We start from the raw sequence: 15887 nt of genomic DNA on the forward strand, positions 1-15887 counted from the left end.
TAAACTATTTCAATTTATCTATTTCCAGTTGCTGATTTGCAAAGAATATGATTGGTTTCTCTCCCCCATGTACTGTTTGCTGTCCCAAGAAACCTGCACACTAACCTTATGCTTGAAGCACTTGTTTATTGAGAACACAGCAGTGTCAGCTGCTACTTCACCATCAGCAAAGACCGCAAAGAGCAAAAGACTAGCACGGGGTGCCAGATCAGAGCTCGGGGTTAGATTGAGGGAGAAGGTGCCTTTGAGTGCTACGTCAGGAGGAAGAAAGGATGAGAGAGACAGGATTTAAGTTCATATAATTGGTAAATAATTTCTGCCTAATAGAAATAAAGCTGATATAGAATAGCAAGGATAGAGAACTTCCTGCCCAAGACTACTCTTTTTTAAAAATAGTTTTTATTAAACATTTTAATCTTTAAAAACAGAAAGAAAAATACAACAAGAAAAAACAAAAAAATAAAACATACATAACAATATAAAGTGATTATACAGCCTTCTGTATCGGTTTTCATGTTTAACCTTTATAATTCTCCATTCTGTATTGCCTTCCTATTGATTTTACCTTGTCCAATAATATAATAACAGTACTACCACTAACACTTAGAATAATATTAATTATTTATATCACCATTATATTTACATTCTCTATTTTCTCTTTTGGCTTTTGTTTTCTAGCTACTTATAAATTCTATTCCATATTTTATAGAAATCCGATTCTTCTCTTTCTTTTAGTTTTATTGACATTTTGTCCATCTCTGCACATTTGAGTACTTTTCTAATTATTGTTTTGTCTGCAGGTGTATTGATTTTTTTCCAGTTTTGTGCAAAAGCAATCCTAGCTGCAGTGAGTATGTGTATTATTGTGTATTGAAATTGTTTGTCCATTTCTTTTGGTCTAATAGTCCTAAGAAGAATGCTTCTGGTTTCAGTTCTATTTTTTGCTCCGTAATTTCTTCCAACCATTTCCGAATTTCGCACCAGTATTTCCTTGTGATGGGGCACGTCCACCACATATGATACAATGTTCCAGGCTTGTGGCTACATCTCCAACATTTGGGGGATAAATTTGGGTACATTTTGGCCAATCTCACTGAGAGCAAACACCATCTATAAAACATTTTATAGAGGTTTCTTTGTAAGCTATTGCCATCATAAATTTAATTTCTTTCCCATAATTTATCCCATTTTTCTAACTCTATATTATGGCCAAAATTTCTTCCCCAGCTAATCATTGTCTCCTTTACCATCTCTTCCTCCATTTTATATCTTAAAAGAAAATTATATAATTTGGTAATCATTTTTCCTCTCATTCCTAATAATATTTTATCTAATTCCATTTGTTTCTTGTTTATTCCGTATCGTTCCTGATCTTTTTTAAATCTTGTTTTAATTTGTAAATAGGGCCACTATTCCATATTTATTCCTTATATTTTCAGATCTTGTACTGATTTTAGTTCTCCTTTTTCATCTAAGAATTCTGCATAGCTTACCCTTTTGCTGAGATCTATAGTATTTGGATATGTCATTGCCTCCATCGTTAATAACCAGATTCGGATTTTCATGTAATGTTTTTTTCCCCCAGACCTTAAACAGGGCATCCCTTGCTATGTGTCTCTGGAAGTATGAATGAGATTTATTCTTTCCCTTTCAAAGGAAGCCATGCCAGCCTAGTTGGAGATCATGGCCTTCTAACATAAGAATCCTTTTTTTTTAGTTGAATCCAGTTCTTAAGCCATGTCATGGCTGCCACCTGAAGTAAAGGTCCCAGTCTGGGAGGCCAAAGCGACCTTTGTTTCTACTACCTTGTAGAAGTTTGTATTAAATATGCGTTTTTCCCTTGACCAAATAAATTTGGATACCATTTTATTTAGTTGTTCAAAAAAAATTTCTCTAATTTAATCGGTATTGTTTGAAAAAGATAAAGTAGTTTGGGTAATACATTCATTTTAATTGTTGAAATTCTGCCAATTAGTGATGTCTGTAGTTTAGTCCAATTATCCAAATCTTTTTGTATTTGTCATAGCAATTTATTGTAGTTGTCTTCTTTTATTGTAATGCATTTTGCTGATAACCATATTCCCAAATATTTAATTTTCTTGTCCCTCGAAATTCCCAGTTTCTCCTCCAGTTCTTCATTTTGTCTTTTGGTTAGATTCTTAATATTTTAGTTTTCTCTTTATTTATTTTAAGCCCTGCCACTTTACCAAATTGGTTTATGTCTTGTAATAATATTAGTCCGGTTTCTAGAGGTTCCTCTATGATAAATGTTAGATCGTCTGCAAAGGCCTTCACTTTGTATTCCTGTGTTCTAATTTTCAATTCCTTTATGTCCCGGTTCTGTCTAATTTGTAATCAATGTCTCTATTGAGAGGATAAATAACAGGGGGGATAGAGGGCATCCCTGTCTTACTCCTTTGGTTATGCTGAAACCTTCTGTTGCTTCCCCCTTCAGTATTATTTTTGCACTCTGAGTAGAATATATTGCTCTGATCATTCTGATAAATTTCTCTCCAAAGTTCATTACTGCTAATTGATTTATAAGAAAATCCCAATTCAGGTTATCAAATACTTTTTGTGCATCAATAAATATCAATGCTGCTTGTTTTCCTGAGTGTATCTCGTAGTATTCTAATACGTCCACTATCATTCGTATATTGTTCTTTATATGTCTGTTGGGTGGAAATCCATTTTGGTTTGGGTGTATGATTCTGTTTAGTATATTTTTAATTCTTTACATCATTACTGTCATAAATATTTGATAATCAGCATTTAGCAGCGAGATTGGGCTATAATTTTGGATCTTTTGTTTTTCAGTGTTGTCTTTGGGAATTAATGTTATTAGTGCCAGACTTCCAGCTCAGTCAATGGCAAGAAACATGATAGAGCTTGAAGTCAGGCAAGATGCGCATCTTGCTTCTCCCATACCCCACCCCACCCCATCTGCCATCCCCAAGTTGCATCCATAAAGGGGGTGAGGGGCCCTGCCATGCCTGGCAAGAAGGGGAGAAGAGACGGCAAGAATCGCGGTTGCGATCCATGCAGAGGGAGGAAAAACGCATGGATTCCCCCCAAATTGGAAACGAGGCTGCTGTCAAAGAGAAGAGAGCACGCATCACGTGAACTTTTCCAACAGCCAAAGAAGGAACAGGAGGCAAGGATTCAGGTGTTGGAAAAGCCCACGTGGCACACACTCCCTTCTCTTCTACAGCTGCCTCATTTCCAATTGGGGGGAAATCCATGTAGAGGGAGGAAAAATGCATGGATTCCCCCCACCCCCATTGGAAACTAGGTGGCTGTCAAAGAGAAGGGAGTGCGCACCATGTGGGCTTCTCCCAATCCTCCGCTACGGCAAAGGGAGTGGATTTGTGGGACAAGCATGGTGCAGACAGGCGGGCCGAGCGAGCGGCAACTGGGTGGGTGAGGGGAGCGAGGGGGGCAGGCCACGGGAGGGAGCGTTCCTGTACAGGGCTTCTGGAAGAACGGGTACGGGAAGGCACGCTAAATTTCACAAAGGGGTACAGTCATATTGGTGCGTACCAGCTGAAACCCACCCCTGTAGTGCCTCCATCCAAGATTTTGGCGTCTTAGCTCATTCTAGTACTTCATTGTACATTTCTAATAATATGTTCTCTAATGATTTTTGCAATTCTTTATAGAATTCTGCTGGAATTCTGTCCGGACCCAGGGTTTTGTTATTTTTTTGTTTTTGGGTTACCCTTTTTAATTCTAGTCTCATTATTCTCTCATTTAGTGTTTCCTTTGTTGTTTCCGGTAAGGTTGGAGGATTCCTCTTCTGTAGATATCTTTTAATATCCTCCTCTTCTATTTTGTCTCGGCTATACAGGATTTGAAAGTATCTTACTGCTATGCTTTTTTCCCTTCCTTTTGGTGGTGTATCACCCCTTCTTCATCCTCTAATTGCTGAATTAATTTCTTTTCTTTTTCTTGTATTATCTCCCCGATTTGTTGGCACTTTTGAAATAATTTTGTCTACTTGATCTAATTTTCTGGGCCACTTCTTCTGGTGTAATTAAATTTAATCTATGTTTAATTGTTTCTTTTTCTTCTTTAACTTCCTGGTTTTGAGGTTCTTTCTGGATTTTATATTCTAATTTTCCCAGTTTTTCCTGGAGCTCTGTATATCGTTTCTTTTTATCTTTGTTTCTTCTTATTGTATATGCTATTGTAATGCCACGCACATAGGCTTTGGTTGTATCCCATAGGTTTTGAATGGTTGTCTGTTCATTCCAGTTTTCCTTTAGGAAAAATGCTAATTCTTTTTACACATATTGAACATAGTTCTTTTCTTTCACAAACCTTTGACTCATGCTCCATCTCTTTTTCCTTCTTGACTCTCCTTTCCATTTTATTGTTAATGGGTTATGGTCTGGTCACATGTTCGGTGTTATTTCTACTTCCTCTACATCCTTCTCCATTTTTGGGTCCATCCACACCATGTCAATCCTGGACCATGAATTATGGGGGTTTGAAAAGAATGTGTATTGATTCTTCTGTGGTTTGATTTCTCTCTAGACATCTTTTACATTTAATTCTTGGGCCATTTCAAAGAATGCATTTGGTAGTGTTCTCCTTTCATAATTTTTTTTATTATCTGTTTTATAGTCTTTCTTTGGGTCTACCATCACATTAAAATCCCCGAATAATCGTATGTTGTCCAGTTCCAGTTCTGCAATCCACTTATGTAATTTACTGTAGTATTCTTTCTGGTTCGTGTTTGGTGCGTATATGACTGCAATTAGTACTCTTTTTTATTTTATTGATACTTCAATTAATAATGTTCTTCCCTCTTCATCCGCATATACCTATTTAGGTTTTAGCCAGTCCTTTATGTATACTGCAATTCCCCTTTTCTTTGTTTTGGCCAAGGCCAGATGTAATTTCCCTAACTTCGGAGATTCCAGGATACTACCATTTCTTTTTTTAATATGAACTTCCTGTAGGCATCTGATGTCCATGTTTTTATTTTTGGAGTGTCTTCTTTTTATAGGTGAATTTAATCCATTTATATTGACCGATATTAATTTCACTTCTTCCTCCATCCTGTTACTTGCTTGCCGTCTTTGTTCCTCTACTTGGTTTTGTTTCTCTTTGGTTTCTTGTCCTCACTCCTTCTCTTTCCTGAACTTCTGTATCAGTCTTCTCTCTCACTTCTTGGTCTAATCCTCCTCCCCTCATCTGCTGCTCATCTTGGTTTTTGGTTTCCAACTCAGCTCTGCTGTCTGATTCTTCCTCTATGTAATGTTCATAGAATTCCTGGGCTTTATCTATGATGTCAATCCTTATTTTCTTATCTTGCCAGGATATTAACATGCCTTCCGGTATCAACCAGCAGAACATCATTTTATATTTTATCAGTTGTGTGGAGAGAAATTGGTAATTCCTTCTTTGCTCTCTGATTCTCTTTGGTATCTGTTTGAGGATTATGACTTCTTTTCCTTTATGGACCAGCTGTTCATCCCTTGTTCTTTTGTTGATTTCATCTCTGACAGCTTTTTTTGCAAATCTTATATGTATTTCACGGGGCAACCTATGTCTTTGTGCATAATTAGTATGCACTCTGTAGATTTCATCGATATTATTCCTCAGTTCACTTTTGTCCATTTGCAATGGGTCAGCTAGAAGATCCCTTGTGAGTTTTGGTAAGTCCTCATCTTTTGTCTCTTCTATGATCTAAAATCTTAAATAGAAAGGAGAACTTTCCAATTCTAAATGGACTATTGCCTCCCTGAGTTCTCTGTTGGCTGCTGTCAGTCTTTCTTCTGTTGCTCCAATTTCTTTTCAGTGTGTTCTGTCCTTCCTTCTACCAGCTTTATTTTCTACCCATTTTGGGCTATTGTTTCCTGTATCTTCCCCATTCTATCATCCAACTTCTTTATATCAACTTTCACTTCCCCTAAATCACCTTTCATTTCTTTGTGATTTTTGGTTATTGATTCTTGTATTTTTATCATAAATTCCTGAATCATGTTTAATGAGGCTTGTATGCCTTGTAAGGTTGGTGCAGATCCTGGTTTTTCACTGCTTGGCATGTCTGTTTTTAACTTCTGACCTGCTGGAGAGACTATCATTGGCAGTGTTTTCTTTACAGTTTTGGTAGCTGTGGATGTGTTTTTTACTATATAATAAATCTATTAAAATTCATAAATACATAAATCGGTATGCACAATTAATTAATTAAAGGTTACTATTAATCAACAGTTCCTGTTTTGAAGCCAGATAGATTTTCTAATATGCAGTAATAAAGGCAGTGGCTATAAATTTTATCCTTTTAAACATACCTGAATCTATATTAAAAATATGTATACATATATAAAATATATAGGTTATAAAATATTAAATTCTTTGCTCTAAAGATCACCGTGGTAGATATAACAATAATTAAATACCATAAATAATGTAAAGATATCTGAAGTGTATAAAGCTGGTTGTAAATGAGTCCAAACCAAAGTCCTACGATGGGAATACCACAGTTCTTATTCCTCGAACTCTCTACTCCCTTGCAACCTCTCTGTTCCCTGTTCTCTGTGCTTCAAAATGACTGCTGCCCTCAAATTGCACAGTCACTGTCCTTTCTCTTTGTTTTCTTCCACCTCTCTCTCTTCTATTGCAAAAGGAATCTGTTCTTTCCTTCTTTCTCAATTTGTTCACTACCCATACAAAACTCTCAATTTATATCACCGCAGATCCCGTCTCAGAAATCAGTACAGATTCTCCACTCAGTAACCACAATCACTTTCATTCGCTACAGATTCTGTAATTAGTTTTCTTCCTCTTTCTGCTCCCCACCACTCAGGTGCCACTTGTTCTCTCTTTGGAGATTCACTTAATTGCTCTGTCATAAATTCCATCAACTTGGAAAAGTGTCTCGGAGTTCCACTTTGTTTAACACTGTCTGCTGATACTTCTGCTGCTTCTCACTTTTTGCTTCCTCCACCATTGATCAGGCTGTCACATCTCTGGGCCAGGCCATGACCAAGCCATGACAGCTGGTCTCTTCGGTGTCAGATTTCAGGGATTCCACCCTTTGCAATGGGAGATTGCTCTTCATCCTGTCACCACTGGATTCTCCCCTCTCTATCGCTGTCCTCTCCAAGGCCCAGATTTGCTGCTGACAGCCTCCAGACATGAAAAATCAGACAGGGAGAAAGGAGACTGATTCCCATGTAACTGCTCCAACGTGACATCACTCTGGAAGTTACTACTCTACTTCCATGTCTCAAAAGTAAGGTGGAAACATTCTTCCTTTCTTACACCATAATGAAATAACCAGTTTCTTCTACCTATACTCTTCTTCATGGTTCGTTTGGTCTAGGTTCCTCCTGTTCCCTATTATATATACAGAAAAATGAAGTGAAGAAGTCGAGGCTCTTCCAAATCGCCAAATTAAAGTACTATCTACAAATTCTTGAACTGGCAAAAATATATAATGCCATAAAATGTGCCTGCCTATTTTGTCTTTGTCATGTTCTCTTCTTTTACTGAGAGTGAATAAATGATGGATGGATTTCCACAGCCTCTTCTCCCTTCCCACCAAGTATCACCTGCTAATGGAAAAAAACCAAGTAACCACCTTACTTAGTGGGAGGGCAGGATTGAGTAAATGGAGACTGGGGCTTTGAATGCTGAGTTTAGGTGCCTGTCCAGCTTCCTGAATACTAAATGGAAAATGCTAGGAGGGTGTATTTGCCGTTCCATAAAATGGAATGGAAGTCTCTTAATGCTTCTCACCAACCATCTTCCATACCTGTTATCTGTCATGGCTATTTATGAACATAAGACTAGTGCATTTCTGAAAGAAGAGAATGTGAGAGTCTTGTGTAATTATGTGACTCCATGTTGCCCCATAGGTTTACTATTACTTACTCTCTTCCTGGTCAATTGGAACTTGTTGCTGTCCACTGGAGACAATATTTCCTTTTGATACAACCTGCAGGGAAAAAGTGGCCCAAGTTCATGGATCACAATTCTATACATTTCTTATAAATAGCACAGGGTTTTTTTAGCACATATTAAGTCATAAAGAAAATATTAATTACAACTTGCTGTGTCTTAAACAAGTTTTTAATGTGAGCCATATGTCTGACAATATGTCAGACTTCTCTAGCATCCTTGCTACTTTGTTAAAATGATGCTGCAAGCTCTATCTTTTGTACAGAAACAATATAATTCTGTGTTCATTATTCTGCCCCTTACTTGTCCTTCCCCTGTAGATACTGCTGACAGGCTTGTTACCAGAAGAACAGAATTCTGTATTATTGTAGTTCTACAGCTTAAGAGGGATGTAAACCTTAGGGGAATTTGGACTGGAAGATTATAAATAAAGCAAAAGTTCTTCTCGTAAACCCGTGGTCAACTGGAGTCAAAAGGATTCTTTGCCTTTAGTTGACAATTTATACTTTTTACTATCACACCCTGTTTCCCTTTCCATAAATGTTTATGCTCACCAAGTAATAGAAATCTATGTAGTCAGCTGTGGGCCTCAGCTCTTTCCGGTCAAGGATGTAATCCACCAATATTTCCTGATCTTTTCCACAGGGCAGCTCTTCCTCCATATGTTGAATCTCAAGGAAACTATTACTCTCTGAGTAGAAAGGCTTCAGCCAAACAAAAGCATCATTATATACTGGGTTGACATCTCCATAAGTTGCATTTGAGATGGAATACCTACCCTGTAAAAAAAGGCATAGAATAAGTCAGCAACAGCTGAAGAGTTAAAATTAATCTATAACTTTGGATAGTACCTAGCATAAACAGGTATCCTGGATGCAAACTAGAGATTTTCTATATGTAAAGTGAGAATTTCTTTATTTCTCCCACCACGTATAGCTCTTCTTCCTCCACTGGTTCTCCTGGAATCTAAGAATGGTTCCAAAGGCTGTAGTTTTATGTGTGCTTTTGTGTTTGTGTGTGTGTGTGTGTGTGTGTTTGTGTTTGTGTAAAAAGGGAGGAAAGAAAGAAAGACCTAGGGAGAGAACTACTGCTTACCCGTAGAGCAACTGAAGTGTTTTTCCATGTTGTTGTGTCCAAGATGAAATGAACTTCCCCATTCTCATCAGTGATGTATGAAATATGAGTTTCCACATCATCAATATCAAGAGTAAGGTACACAGTCTGGTTCTTTAAAGGTATATCGTTGACAGTACATTTCATCTACAGGAATACAATGGCCCATTATTGTTGTAATGCTAGTTAATACACGGAGCATTGTTCTATGATGTTTACAGGTTGCAAACATAATACTAGATTGTTAAAAATGTCAAATTCAGGTTATAAATCAGATTTAAAACTGTTTTTAATAATTTACAATAAATTTCTAGCTAAAATAATATTTTTTCTACATAAAGTCCATACTATTAAACCAACCTGCATCCTAGGTAGGTGCCAAAAGCACCAATCCCTTTCATTTGGAAAAAAGTAGTTTAATAAATTCTGCTTAAAGTGGCTAAAATTATTAAAAATAATAAATATAAACAAATACTTATAAAACCGAAATTTGTTGTGTCCCAATCCTGAATATACCTAAAGGTTAACCCTGAAACATTACTGGAAACACCTTTTCTTCCCCAGCCTAGCAATTGAAATTGCAGCCTGTAAGTGAGGAAAGTGCTGAACTTACTGTTTTTCTGTTGCACATGGAACAAGTTTATAAGGAGCGTCACCCAAAGAAAACTGCATTGACTAACCTTTCCGGTATATGGAATTCCATGTTTAAATAATGTGTCATAGTTTAAGAATTGTATTTGAGCTACTCTGTTGACCACTGAGATAAGGCTGTTTCCTGAGATGGTCACTCCTGCAGAGACAGAATACATAAAAGAAAAGAAAAACCAAGCAGATTTCTAAGTGCACCTTCAATATTTAATTTCCCATTGATCTTGTGTCACTGATTATTTATTTCTCTAGTTTTAGTCAGAGTCTTTCTCATGGCTGAATTTACATGTTCACTCTCCCTTAAATTGGAGGAAAGTTTCTGCCTCTCTTTCTTTCTCCATTGGGAGACCACCCACCCAGATATTTTTTAAAAAATGCATTATCAACCACAAGCCAACTAGGCCTAATAATAACAATAATTGGATTAAATCAATCAACCCTGGTCCTTGACTTGATTCCTCTTTGGGTTAGTCATCTAGGCAAGGCATGCCAAATACATCGATTGGAGGATTGCTTCAGTTTCTGATATCTTCATGATTAGTTGGTGGAAAATGAGGCACCAATTATAGTGGTATTGTAGGGAGTGGCAGCTTAGTTACCTCACCTCTTTTTTTTCTGGGCATTTGCTGTACAGTGTTATCTGCTGTGTGAAAGTTGGTTTGGGCGGAATAGAAAATCAAAGACATGCCTTTCCTTCAAATTGCCACATGTTGCTCATATTAACCCTGTTTGTAATGCTGCCTTAGATAAATGGGAAAAAGACGCCCCCCTTTTCTTGGGTCAGTTGAAAACAGGTCTGCAGAGTCACATACAACTGCAACGTAATTTCATCACCACTTTTGCAGAGACGATGAAGCTCTGTGCATGCTGCATGCCTTCTAATCAGTTGCAGACAGTGGAAGAGGCTGGCTAGGGCTCCTGAGACAGGTATTATGTGGCTTTTGCCCCATTTTATGACATTTCTTGCCACAGTTTTAACTGAATCACTGAAGTTGTTAAGTTAGTAACACTGTTGTTAAGTGAATCTGACTTCCCCATTGACTTTGCTGGTCAGGTTACAAAAGGGGATCATATGACCGTGGGATACTGCAACCGTCATGAATATGAACTAGTTGCCAAACATCTGTATTTTGATCATGTGACCATGGGCATACTGCAATGGTCATAAGTTTAAATTTGGAAGATGTGCGAAGCAGCCCAGTCACATACATGTTTAGGGTCCTCCTCCAGTCCTGAGTCTATAGCTCCAATTGTCCCACCAGTTCCACATTTCTAAAAGAACAGCCTGACTGATGGGTTGCAGAGGTGAAAGAAAAGTTGTGGATGCAACCTCCAGTTTGGTGCAACCACTACTCTATGTCTAGGACTGTTTTGGGGCTGTTGTAATTGGGCTGTTTTTAACTAGAGTCCAGCACCCCATTTAGAAGAGTGTTGCAAAGAAATGAAGATAGGACCAATGAGTGATCTTAGCCAGTAGATTGTGGAAATACTCCATAGAGCAGGCAAAATTGTAAATCTCCTTCAGAGTAACAAAACCAGTTAAAAAGTATGAGGATTTTTTATCCCAAATTAATCTGGTTCAACCTTACATCCATTTACTTTTCTTGTTTGTTGATCTCATACATTCTAAATGACTATCAGCCTGAGACTCCAATCAAGAAAAGCAGAAGAGCTTTGAGCTACAAAGTACAAACCAATCTTTATGGCATCATAACATTTGCCATAAGGCCTCCTTTGTTCCTCTCCTGGGAACACAGGATTTAGCAATGAAAAGTCTGTTCCCCCAATCAACTTATTTTGCCAGATTGCAACATAAACTAAGCAGCAATGGCTTAGGCATGCTACTTGTTGAACAGAAGAAGGCATCCTGCCCAAAAGACAGGGATCCAGTCACTGTGTGATTAGAGCAGTTAGGGTGGATGACAATTCCTTTTAGAACTATTGGCTCAGGGACCTGCTTTTCTTTCAAAATGAGAAGAAAGATTATATATTTGCTTTATACTTCTGCTCCCAGAGGTGTTTTCTTGTTTAAACGAAAGAGATTCTAGTTTGTTGGTGGAGAAAAGCAAGAAAGAGAAGCACCTTTTTAAGCATGTCTAGTAAAGAATGCGGCCGCGCGAGTGATTGTGGGTGCACCTCGGTTTGCCCACATAACACCTATCCTCCGCGAGCTGCGCTGGCTACCTGTTGATCTCCGGATGCGCTTCAAGGTGCTACTTACCACCCATAAAGCCCTTCATGGTAGTGGATCTGAGTACTTGAGAGACCGCCTCCTGCCAATTACCTCCTTGCGACCTATTAGATCGCATAGATTAGGCCTCCTCCGAGTTCCATCTGCCAGTCAGTGTCGACTGGCAACCACACGCCTTTTCAGTAGTAGCTCCGACCCTTTGGAACGATCTCCCCATGGAGATTCGTACCCTCACCACCGTCCAGACCTTTCGCACAGCCCTCAAGTCCTGGCTATCCCGTCAGGCCTGGGGATAAAGATCGTAATCTGTCCCCACCTGAATGATGAATGAATGTTGTGTACTATTTTTACTTATGTATTGTTTTATGTTTACTGTTTTGTACCCCCCTCCCTATATTTTGTAAGCCGCCCTGAGTCCCCTCAGGGAAAAGGGCGGCCTATAAATAATAATAAAACTAAAACTAAACTAAACTAAACTAAAGTCGGGAGACAGCCCTCTATTCTGATGCCTGAAAAGTCATTCAGGCATCAGAACTGAATGACTTTTCCTAGATGCCAAAATGTAGACAGGTGGAGGCAAGTATATCTCCTGGCAGGTGCCTAAAATTGTGACAGTTTCTTTATATAAATCATGGGCTTCTAGTGAGTATGTTTAAGTTCTACATGTTATTTGGAAGACTACAACATGGCTTAAAGAAACAGAACCCAATGGTGGAAAATATTTGTTAAATACCTTTTTTCTTTCAAATAGTACTGTAGAATAGAAGACAAAATCAAATGAGAATATTGAGTTAAATTTACATGACCAGATATAACACTGAATTTCCCATTTCCTTGTACCTGTTCCTTCTTCTTCAATTTCTGCATAAAGCACAATAGTATTGATGTATTCTTTTTGAGATAGTTTAATATCTGTTGTTTTAACAATAAAGGAAGCATATCCAGCTTTGTCTATCTGGGGATAAAAAGAAAAAAAATTATATGTGTTAAAAAGAAGTCTTTAGCTATTACATCAAAACAAGAGAGCTTTGTGTCACATGGTATCATTGTGGTGTGTTGTGGATGATGCTAATGAATGAATGGGATAACTATTGAGGTTATTTGATCTATACTTTGATCAGTGATTTTGGAATCTCCTTCTCTGCTTGAAAACTTATATTGCTGTTTTTTTCAAGATTCAGTGCCTCCCCTTTTCTCATTTATTTCTTATATATGTCAAAATGGATATATGTCAAATACAGTGATGATACTTCTACTCAAATCCAGGGAGATAATGTACATACAGGGCGGGGCATAACCTTTTCCTAGGGGGTCACAGCAACACTTGTAATAACAACACAAATAATTCATACACCATTCGAAAGCCCATCAAAAACTGAGTTTATTGACACGATTTAATAGTCAGTATGACCACCATTAGCCCTTCGAACAGCATTCAAACGAGGTGGATAAGAACACAACAAATCTTCAAACAGTTCCGTTCGATTTTCCAGATTTTCCAGGGCGGGGCATAACCTTTTCCTAGGGGGTCACAGCAAGATCGACAGCAGTTTACAACTTCCGCGAAACCTCATTTTAAAGCCCATAAAAAACTGAATTGAATGAGCTATTAAATGTTAAATTTGTTTCGGTTGAAACTTTGAGAATGAATTTGGAAACTGTGTTGAAAAATCTGGAAAATCGAACAGAACTGTTTGAAGATTTGTTGTGTTCTTATCCACCTCGTTTGAATGCTGTTCGAAGGGCTAATGGTGGTCATACTGACTATTAAATCGTGTCAATAAACTCAGTTTTTGATGGGCTTTCGAATGGTGTATGAATTATTTGTGTTGTTATTACAAGTGTTGCTGTGACCCCCTAGGAAAAGGTTATGCCCCGCCCTGTATAAAACAGATTCCATAATCTGGATGGCACTCAAGGACCATGGAAAGGACTTCTAGGAGCAGAATTTTAAAGATGGACAACTACCTAGATTTGGTCTATTATTTTAGGGATAATTCAATGCCATATCACACTATTTTTAAAACTTCTAAGCAGCTCCTTTAAGCAATGTTTTACAGCATGCCTAGATTTAAACAGCACTGGTTTGTAAAAACAGACCATGTCAAACCAATCTTACCAAATACCGGGAAAGATAGCAACAACAACAACAATGGAAGATGACAAAATACAAAGACCTACAAATAGAAATAGAACAACTATGGCAAAGGAAAGGAAGGGTAGTACCAATAGTAATAGGTGCCTGGGGTGCAGTCCCAAAACAACTGAAGCACCACTTGAACACTATAGACATTGACAATAACAGAAGGGGGCTTTACTTGGAATTGCTTCCATCCTATGATGATATCTGTAGCACCATCAAACATCCAGATTTGCCTATCCCAGGTTCTTGGTAAGTAGACAAAAATGCCAAACCCAGTCTGAACATTTGGCTGACTGTGTGATGATTAAAATAATAATAATAATGATAATGCCACTGGAACACCAAAGTGGAAAATTTGACTTGAAAATAAAATTAAAAAAACTATGCGGAGATGTCAGCAATTTGAAATACTTGAAAGAAGGAAAACTAAAGAATGAAAAGCTGAAAAATAGTTTTACAAAAAAAAAAAACCAACCTGGAAAAAAAACTATAATGGAAATCATGGAAGAATTAAAACAGCATGTAATAGCAACAGCAAAGAAAATCAAAGATACAAAGAATGAAGAAAACAATATCGTGAAAATGTCCAGTTCAGAAGAAACCAACACCTCTTCTACCGGTCACTTGATGAAAATTGAGTCCAAATTAATGTTCACCCATGTAAAGAAAAAACTTTGAAGATTTGGAAAGAACTGTGGGAAAACCCAATGGAACACAATAAAACTGCCTCCTGAATCAAAGATATTCAAAAACAAGCAACACAAAACAAAATGGAGAATATTGTAATAACAACTGATATGGTTGCAAAACAAGCACAGAAGGTTAAGAACTGAAGTGCACTGGCCTGGACCAACTGCCTGGATACTGGCTAAAACACTTGACCAGCATCCATCACCACATGGCCACTCAATTTGATGAAATGCTTCAAAATGCAACAAGTGAAGAATGGTTAACAGCTGGTCGAACATGATAATGAAAGATTCAGAAAAGAGCACAGAAACAAGCAACTACTGCTCAATTACTTGTCTGACAACAACGTTCAAACTTTTTACAAGAATACTGGCAAATTCAGTATTCAACCATCTGATGGAAAACAGTTTGTATACAATAGAACCGAAAGGAAATTATAAAAAATCAAGAGCAACAACCATCTCGCATACCAACTTAATGAGGCTGTTTGAAGATGCACCCTACATGACACCTTAGGAAGTTGCAGATTGGACACTGGGTTGGGGAATTGTGGGGAGGGTGCTGGGTGAACGTTTGATATGTACATGTTCCCGCCTTTCTGGCTCAGATCTTGCTTTCCTTTTTGCTGCTTTCACTTCATATCTAGTAAAAATACTTTATCTCTATTAACATGGAGTTGAGGTTTTTCTTTGTTGGATATTGAAGGAGACATGCCTGACACATCTACTATACATGGATGATTTAAAATGTATGTGAAAAGCCCCACTGAACTTAAATAAATACTTAAGACAGTCCAACTGTTCAGCAGAGACATCAAAATGAATTTTGGACTTGAAAAATATAATATATTATCCATGCAATAAGGAAAAATGGAAGAAATAGAAGGAATAGAACTGGGAAATGGAAGCACAGTGAAAGCATTAGCAAAGGATGATGATTACAAATACCTAGGCATATTGGAAACAGATAACATCTTGAATGGAAAAGTCAAAGAGTCAACACAAAAGAAATACACCAGGAGGATCCACAAAATATTAAAATCAAAGGTGAATGCTGGAAACATAATCAAAGCCATTAATACATGGGCTGTTCCAGTGATATGCTACTCATCTGGAATCATCAACTGGAGTTTGGCTGAACTGGAAAATGGACCAGAAAATGCACAAACGTTTGAATATGTACCATGCT

At 37.7% G+C, this 15887-nt stretch overlaps 1 protein-coding gene across 1 annotated transcript in view; it reads right to left on the reverse strand.

Annotated features, from left to right (window-relative positions):
• The window catches only part of LOC106544568 (alpha-2-macroglobulin-like protein 1), a 102357-nt gene that overhangs the window by 54754 nt on the left and 31716 nt on the right, over positions 1-15887 (reverse strand). Inside the window, exons 10-15 of the mRNA XM_087716570.1 lie at positions 12707-12821; positions 9708-9817; positions 9010-9174; positions 8469-8693; positions 7888-7951; positions 106-251 (exon numbers count right to left, since the gene is read on the reverse strand). Of these exons, the coding sequence (XP_087572696.1) occupies positions 106-251; positions 7888-7951; positions 8469-8693; positions 9010-9174; positions 9708-9817; positions 12707-12821 (825 nt within the window). The remainder of the gene's footprint in view (positions 1-105; positions 252-7887; positions 7952-8468; positions 8694-9009; positions 9175-9707; positions 9818-12706; positions 12822-15887) is intronic.

The sequence above is a fragment of the Thamnophis sirtalis genome, unplaced genomic scaffold, assembly GCF_051295495.1.
Source record: "Thamnophis sirtalis isolate CommonGarterSnake01/CBP01778 unplaced genomic scaffold, rThaSir2_p1.2 scaffold_5, whole genome shotgun sequence".
Taxonomy (NCBI): Eukaryota; Metazoa; Chordata; class Lepidosauria; order Squamata; family Natricidae; genus Thamnophis; species Thamnophis sirtalis.